The sequence below is a fragment of the Plasmodium berghei genome, assembly GCF_900002375.2.
Source record: "Plasmodium berghei ANKA genome assembly, chromosome: 7".
NCBI lineage: Eukaryota > Apicomplexa > Aconoidasida > Haemosporida > Plasmodiidae > Plasmodium > Plasmodium berghei.
In genome coordinates, this window is record NC_036165.2 from 837,580 (window position 1) to 846,620 (window position 9,041).

The window sequence follows — 9,041 nt, forward strand, 5'->3', positions numbered from 1 at the left end:
AAATTAAATAAGATATGCACTCAAAACTATTCATTAATTTTATTTATATATAAAGTGTTAATATATAAACAAAGTTATTACACATTTTAAAATGGATCATTTACATATTGATTAAATGCAAATGCACAAAGTATATCATTTAATTAGAAAAAATAATATTAATTTATTTATTAAATATTATAATTTAAACAAAAAAATGTCTTCATTTATTGGCAATAATATAAAAAGGTGTAATATTTCTCATTGAATAATAGCGTATATCAATATATGGCATTACATAATGAGATCCAAATCCATTTTTAACAACCATAGTAATACATATTTCTTATTATTTATGTATTTATAGTAACATAAGTTTTGAAACTCATTTATTAAAAAAGTAGTGAATATAATTTTATTTTCATGTGTAAACCTATAATATAAATGTGTTATTATATAAAGCAAATTCCATCTATTTTTGTTATGGCATTCCATGAATTTGTGTAATCGGGTTATTCATAATATTATTTTAAAAAATTATATTATGCATAAAATATATTATACATAGATATGATAAAAATATTAAACAAATAGCCACTTAAGGCAATTAGCAATTGTTATAAACAAAAATCGAATACCTGTTTAATACTATTATTATTCCATGCTAATTCAAGCATTCAAACTAATAAGAATGTCTTTAACTACATATATTAATTATATATAAATCTCAATTAATTAACAACCTACTTTGTCTCAATACATATATTACATAAAAATAATATGATGACAAATTATCTCCCGATTAAAAATGGGATCCAGCATACTGGTTGATGTGGTATATACATTTTTTAATAAAATGAATTTTCTTTTATTTTATTGTTTTAGCACTGTTTATAAATTAACTTAAATTTCAATAAGATTTCATTAATATATTTTTTATTAATTTTTATAATATTTTCGTAGTGTGGCACAATTGAAAAGATTGACGAATGTTTAACCATCGACAAATTATCTACAGGAAATGAATGTTCGGATGATGTATTATACACTGCTTTTTGCCCTACCAAGAAAGAGGGTCAAAAGGGACAATGTGTGACAAATGGTGAAAAAATTAGTGCTGGGTTTACATGGTTGTTAACGATGCTCGAGGCTCTTAATGAGGAGTGTCCTGAAAATGAAAAAGACAAATATATTGAATATGCTATTTTATGGTTAAGTTCTAAAAGTAATATAATTAATTCTGATATGTATGTTAGTACAGATGCTATTTATGACATTCTTGAAAGAAATAATCCCTCTTGGTATAATCAATTTCGTAATAAAGTAAATAAAAAAAAAAAATCAATGAATTTTAGTAATTACCATATGTGTAATCTATATAAATTACTTAATGAATTATGTACTCTAATTACTAAATATAACCAAGATAGATCAAACCCAGAAGCATATTTAGGATATGCTAATAATTTTGCTGAAACATATAAAAATTATGTTACGAACGCCTCTAAGGTTCAAAATTGCGAATCATATTGTGATGTGCTGTCTACTTTAAAAAGTGAATATGATAATTTTAAAGAAGAAAATAAAGATCTAGAAGGTAAACTTCCTGAAATCAATGAAACAGAAACTTGTAAGGATTTATGTAAACAAAAAAAACAAAAAACAGAGAATGATAAGGGTATAGGAGATGGATTGGATGATGGGAAAGTAGATATAGATGACGGAACAGATGATAATCAAAGAAATCAAGAAGAATCAAGAAATGGACAAGGTGCCACAGATAGTGTTCCAGGAGAAAAAGAAACTAAAAGTACACCAGGAATAACTTTTTATATTGGTCAATTCGTTTATACGAGCGTATTAAATAGCACTTTCAATTTTGTTGAAACATATAAGGAACAAATTATAAATATCTCTAAAGGAATCCCTGATGTATATAATAAAACTTTAAATATTATAAAAAATGGTTTCAGTAAATCTACTAATTTTTTTAATGAAATTATTGGGAGTATAAGCTCCAGCTCTAAAAAGGTAGAAATATCTGGTAGTTCAGGCAATAAAAGGCAGGAATTAGACGGCGCAGGGGATGAATCACCCTCATCTGATGACTCATCATCACCTCAAAAACATACACTCCAAGCTTCATCATCATCAAGTTCTACGAAACAAACTAAAACATCAGAATCGTCTCAGGGCCCAACTGTAAAAACAAATTCTGATCAAACGGATCAAGAAAAACCTCAAGCACAAGTGCCAAAATCAGTGATTACATCGGAAAGTTCAGTAATCGAAGTAAAAGAAAATGGAACAACAGGAATAGATGTTAATATACTCAAAAAATACAAACCAATTGGAATTTCAATTATAATGCTTTTAATACCCATTGCTTTAGCCATTATGTACAAGGTAAATAAAAAGAAAACTGTGAAGTATACAATTTTTAAAATATTTCTTCACTATAAATATTATATATTTTCCATAATTTTATGTTAGTATTTTCCATTTAAATGGAGAAAGGAATTGAAGAAAAAAAAAAACATGAAAAAGGTTATAAATATATTTGGTGTAAATGAAGCGACAAAAAGAGTTATAAACCCAACTGATCGAAAAAACAAAGTGCAAATAATTATAAATTTATCTAAAAAAAAGCAGGATAAAAAGGTTACAAATTTATCTAAAAAAAATCAGGATGAAAAGGTTACAAATTCATCTACTCAAAAAAAACAGGACAAAAAGCTTAAAAATTCATCTACTCAAAAAAAGCAGACTAAGCAGTTTATAAATTCCATTTATTGGGAAAAATATCCATTATTAAATATATATAAACTTATGGAGGCCAAGCCTGTACCATTTATTATTTTGTATTTGGTGTTTATTTTTTATGTTTATAGAAGAAAATGCGATTCTTTAGAATAATAAATATAATTAATAGTTTTTGTTTTATGTTCATATTCTTTGAATCTGACTTTAAATTTCAATATAAGTAATTTGGCTTATATAAACAATTCAAAAGTGTATTTTGTGTAATATTATAATATGTGTATTTTATTAATCTATATAAAACAGTGTCTTATGATCGATTCATGTGATTTCAATTATAATTTCCTTTTCTATAACTCTAAAAATATATTAGTTTATAAAATTATTTAGTAACGAAAAAAAATAAAAAAGAGGAAATAAATCATTAATAAATTATTCAGACGACATGAATTGATATAATTAAGATATGTCCTATTTGGAGATAATTAATTTTTAATGAAAATTATTTGGTTTATAAGAAAAATGAAAAAAATAAATAAATTCCATTCATGAAAATAAATTTTCTAATATTACGGTCTGAAAAAAATATATAAAATATATGTTTATATATATAAAGCTTTTACAATAATGCATTTTCTATATGAGTAAATGTACTATGATAATTAATGTGCTATATTTATGTTTTATTTAAATAGTATTTATAAAAATAAGGCAATATAATGTTTAACTATTAAAGGTACTATGATATATGTTTAATGAATCGAGAAATAAAGCGTTTCTTATCAAATGTACTGCATTTTCTGGTTTTACATGTATTATTCGTTGTGATTTATACAAGGTATACTTGAAAATTTGAATATTTTATATGATTATAATAGGAATAGTACAATTGATGCTTATATTCATAGATATATTTATAAATAAAATTAGTGCACATCAATTTATGAAAAAAAATATTTTTACAAACAAATGGTAAATAAAATGTGAAATATTATTAATTAATATTTAAAATTGGAGAAATATAACAATAAAATATAATAAATTAAAAATCATTTAAATGTAAATAACAAAGATACTTTATTAATGTGCTCATTATATGTTTGTATTTATTCATATAGAACATATATATATGCACCTAATATCATATATTATATTAATTGATATTTATTATTTGGTCGTATGTAAATGATAATAGAAAATATATAAATTTACAAAATATTAAAACCCCATCAGTAAATATACCAAAGTGTTACAAATTATATTAAAAGTTTATTTTATAACAAATTTTCTAAAAATAAATTTTAGGGAAAATTATTATGTGCATATATTTTGTTATAATTAAAATATTAAAAATTATGTATTTTTTAGAAAAAAATATTTGAAAATGAAAAATATAATATTTATATCCATAAATACTTTTAATGAATAAAACGAAGTTTATTACAACGGTTACACAATTAATTCTATTGAATATGCAAGAAATTAACAAATGAAATAAAATTTGTTTTTTATAGATATATAATTTATTTATAAATTTTAGAACAAAAAACTATAGTAAACATTAATATTTTGGGAATAAATATCAAGTTATCAACATTATCTCAAACTACATATATTAGCTCATTTATTTAATAAATAAAGGTAAAAATGAGAGTCAGTATTTTAAAATATGTTCTTTTTTCAATTGTTATTTGTTCTTTTGAATATGCCAAAAATGTAAGTTACACTTTATTTTCTTTTATTATTAATAAAATTTCACTATAGTTTTCGTATCTATTTGTTTCACATTATCTTATATTATTGTTTCATGTATTGGTAAAACACGTGTGTTAAGTTAAACCAACAATTAAAATTGGTTATATATGTGTTAATATCTCATTTCTTTTCAGGAACTATACTTTGTAAACGATAGAGGGATATACCTTGGACGGAATGTAGTGAACTTTAGAAATAATAGGATATTAGCATATGCAGATAACGAATTTGATTTAAATGAATTTTATCAATCAACTTTGAGTCTTGCAAGTCAACTTGGTGATTGTGTTGAAGGTAACAAAGAAATAGAACACCTTCGAAATATTATAGATTCACATATAAAGAAGCATAAAGGAAGTAGCACATCACTTGATTTAAAAAATGTAGATAGTAAGACAAAAAAAATAATTGATGACCTTCGAACAGAATTAGAAGAAGTAAAAAGAGAGATTGATAATAAAAGGAATGGTGAATTAGCAATACATTCGATAGATGATAAAATAATAATAAAAAAAGATGAAAATAGTTCTGTATCAGAGCATGAAGACTTTAACCAATTGGAAAATAATGAAAATAATAAAATTGCATCAAGTAATTGCTATATGAAATCAAAATTGACTAAAAAAATTAAAAAAGAATTAATCAGATTCTTCCTGTCGTCTTTGACATTTTTAGCAGTTGCTGTTTCAGTATTAATAACAGGGTTTCCGAGCTTATTTATATTACTCATACCGTCTGGAGTTTCCATATTTTTTTTCCAGTGGAGAATTATTAAATGTTCCTTTAAATTAAAAAAAATATAAAAATAACCACTTTTTATTATTATGCTTTATTATACATGCTTAAATGACTAGAAATAATATACTTAATATTTTATGGCATAAAAGTTATATTTTTTACATTTTATATAATAATTAAATATAATTTAATTGCTTGTTATATTATTATATATTTTAATTTGATATATAATCATGTCATATAATTAATTCGTCTGTGATTACTGTTTTCCAAAAATTCATATGTTTTTATTTCCATACATATATATTATGTATTAATGGATTTCGAATTTACTCATTTTTAGCTAGTATTTGTAATTATTTTAAATAAACTAATTTAAGCACACTTATTAATAAAATTATAAGCTATATTAATGGTTCAGATTTAGGTTTAGAGTTGCGTTTTGGAGAACTCGTATTTTGGATCATGATCCTGCAGTGTGGGTTATAGTTTTACTCTATGGAATCTATTCTTTGAGTTAGAGTTATATTTTTATTAATTTGTTTATAATTTGATCATATTTATTTGTCTATAAATGGTGATTAAATATATATATACTATACTCGTATGTTTAATTTCAAAATTAAGTCCAAATATGTACCACCCAAAGGAGCATATCCATTAATACGAAATGAGTTGCATAACATTTTTTCCATAAAGTGTAATATTGATTTAATATGATTAAAACAGGATATTGAATATATTAATATATATATATTGACTATATATGAATTCATATTATCTGTATCATAATTATTTATTACATAAAACTTGTTAATACATAGTTATATTGAATTATGCATATCATAATATATGTCTTTATTTGATGAAACATTTTATTTAGTAAAACTTATTATTTGTTTTAATTTAAATTGTATTTTGATAATCGAACAGTACAATATTATTATTATGTATGAAGTTGGGTATTAATTATAATAAAATTCATTTTGAGTATTCATCTACATTATAAATACATTCAGGTTAAAATGTGTTTTTAAGATTAATTAAACATATTACCAATATAGAATAGGTAGTCATAAAATATAGATTCATAAAACATCAATCGAGGTTCGACAACACAACGATATCTATAAAAGATGTTTTGTGCATCAATCGTTTTAAATAATACAATAAAAATATACATATTAATAAAAAATTACAATATAGATATAGGCATAGTATCCTTTTAACTTTCGATTATATATAGTATAATTTTATGGTAAGGTTTTAAATTAAAATTATAGAAATAGTTTTATATTATTTATTATGAAGGTATAATATTAGATTAATCATTATTAATTTTTAAACATTATAATTTTGAGTTATAAATAAATTATATTTTAAAACAGTTAAAAAATAAATATATAAATAAAATTTAATGCTATATTTTGCTATAATACTTATAAACAACCTGGTATATAAAATTAACGTTATTTTTCTAATATATATAATATTGTATCGATGACTAAAACTGAAATATGTTAAAATTTGGGAACATATAGAATTATATATTAATGCAAATTATATAGAAAAAGTATGTAATGATTAATTTTAACTAATAATATTTTTATTAGGTTATTATATATATATAAAATCACAAATATATAATTTAAATATATTGTTATTACAAAATAATATATATGTTCTAAAATGTTATACTTTAAAACAATGAAACAAGTAAATTACTAATTGGTTTAAAGTATCCCTATTGACTGCATTAATTATCGCATTGTACTATACAGTGATATAGCAGTAGCAATAATAATAGTAATAAAAATATATAAACGTATTAAATACGAACAAACCATTAAGTTCATCTGATTCGAATACGTTGATATATATTAATTATATATATTATTAAACTTATAATCATATTAAAATTGTATGGATATATGATAAAATGAAATATTATAACATTTATTTAAGTATGCATTAATGCGATAATATTAGAATTAACACTACCAAGAAAATAATATTAATAATTATAGTCTTCTTAAAAATATAGTTTTTCATCATAAAACCAAATATAGTTTATTATAAAATATAAAAGCAAACTATATATTTAGAAAAATAATAGTTCTAAGTTATTTTTAATGATTAATTTTAATATATACATGCATTGAAAGTTTTAATGGTAGAAAATATAAAATATAATTAAACTATGTAGAATAAATAAATGTTATATAGCTATATCATTGTCTTAAAAAAGTATAATTCCCTTATATACCCTATCTAAAATGTAAATATAACAATTTAATTACGCATGGTTTTCTATTATATTTTAAAATTTGCATCAATACTTATTAATTTTTTAATATTTAATATCTAATAATTATTATTATTTTAAAAACTATTTGCATTCAAAGGTTTATTTAAGCTTATAAATAACATAATAAATACGATTTCAGCGCTAATTTTCGTTTTAAACCGTGGAAAATATGTGCAAAATATATTATAAAATCACTCAATAAAGAATAATTTTAAATTAAATATGTAGGAATAAAAATAATGTTATCGAACTTATTAAAATATATTATGAATTTATCTATATTAAATAAAAATAATATTAAAATTATGCATATAAATTAAAAAAGGGAACAATGCAACTTATTTTATAAATGTTACAAATTTAGAAAAGTCTATATTATATATTATAAGAAGCAAGTATATAAGTATTTAATATATTTTAAAAAATAACCATTTATATACTTTTAAGGATTATAGTAATAATATATTTCTTAATTGTTTCGATTTTTTCAATATATTATTTTTGGAGCATCATTTATTAAAACAAAAGATATAACGTATATTTTCTATATTAAAGCATATGTATAAGAAGATATATCCTAATTTCATTACAATGTTACTTTAAGTTTTATAATAATGCTCATAAGAGTGTTATTGAGGATAACAATTTATGCAAAATTGTATTATATATACATATAATAAATGTATTAAACCCCCCAAAAACAAGGAAATTTAACTACCATAAAAAAAATATAATATTCTTATAGTAAAATATTATATTATTATTCCATATTAATTTTAAATTGAAATTAATAATAATAAAAATATTTTTATCTACAAATAATTGTTGTATATAGGGATAAATAATTGTATTACCTATTTTAGTATATATATAACATGAATCCCCCTTAACATAGAGATTATAAAATATATTCCATCATAATGAATGATACTCTAGTATGTACATTTTTTTATATTATATTTCCTATAAACTTCATTAAGCTTTATTTTAAAAACATTTTCTTAATACATATTTTTACCATTTTTTTTTAAATGGTTTCTTAGTGTTTAAAATTTGATTTTTTGAGGTATTATTTACCTGCTGAATTAGGCGGAACCGCAAATTTTGAATTTAAACAAATTACAAATTTCAATAAGTACTGCCCTAGTGAAAACTGCAATACTGATCTCGAAAAAATTACAATTGGATTTTTATGGTTACTTGAACAATATTTTACTATATCCAAAGATACAGATGATTATAATGAAAATAATACAAATGCATTTTTTCTATATATTATTTCATGGTTAAGTTACCAATTAAAGCAAAATTCAGAGCACAATACCACCACAATAAACGATTTTTATACTAAACATGTAAAAAATAGTGGTAAATATAGTAAATTTATAAATGATTCCAGTATTTGTGCAAATCTTAAGGAAATCATAGATAAACAAAAAGATTTGTTCAATATTGATATTGAAGATCTGTCTAAATTTTATGATGCATTCAAATTATTATG

At 21.3% G+C, this 9,041-nt stretch overlaps 3 protein-coding genes across 3 annotated transcripts; all 3 read left to right on the plus strand.

Annotated features, from left to right (window-relative positions):
- Positions 1 to 787: 787 nt before the first annotated feature.
- Positions 788 to 2,895, plus strand: PBANKA_0722921 (BIR protein; the record flags this gene model as incomplete). Its single annotated transcript, XM_034564140.1, has 3 exons — positions 788 to 814; positions 943 to 2,385; positions 2,473 to 2,895. 3 exons carry the CDS (start codon positions 788 to 790, stop codon positions 2,893 to 2,895), a joined length of 1,893 nt encoding a protein of 630 aa, XP_034420967.1.
- A 1,491-nt stretch (positions 2,896 to 4,386) lies between these two features.
- PBANKA_0722941 (fam-b protein) lies at positions 4,387 to 5,297 on the plus strand (the record flags this gene model as incomplete). The annotated part of the gene is made up of 2 exons (XM_034564142.1): positions 4,387 to 4,455; positions 4,629 to 5,297. The coding sequence occupies 2 exons, from the start codon at positions 4,387 to 4,389 to the stop codon at positions 5,295 to 5,297; spliced, it is 738 nt and encodes a 245-aa protein (XP_034420968.1).
- Positions 5,298 to 8,460: 3,163 nt separating this feature from the next.
- On the plus strand, positions 8,461 to 9,009 carry PBANKA_0722961 (BIR protein; the record flags this gene model as incomplete). The annotated part of the gene is made up of 2 exons (XM_034564143.1): positions 8,461 to 8,475; positions 8,584 to 9,009. Coding segments are annotated over 2 exons (441 nt in total), but the record flags the coding sequence as incomplete, so codon positions are not given.
- Positions 9,010 to 9,041: the final 32 nt, after the last annotated feature.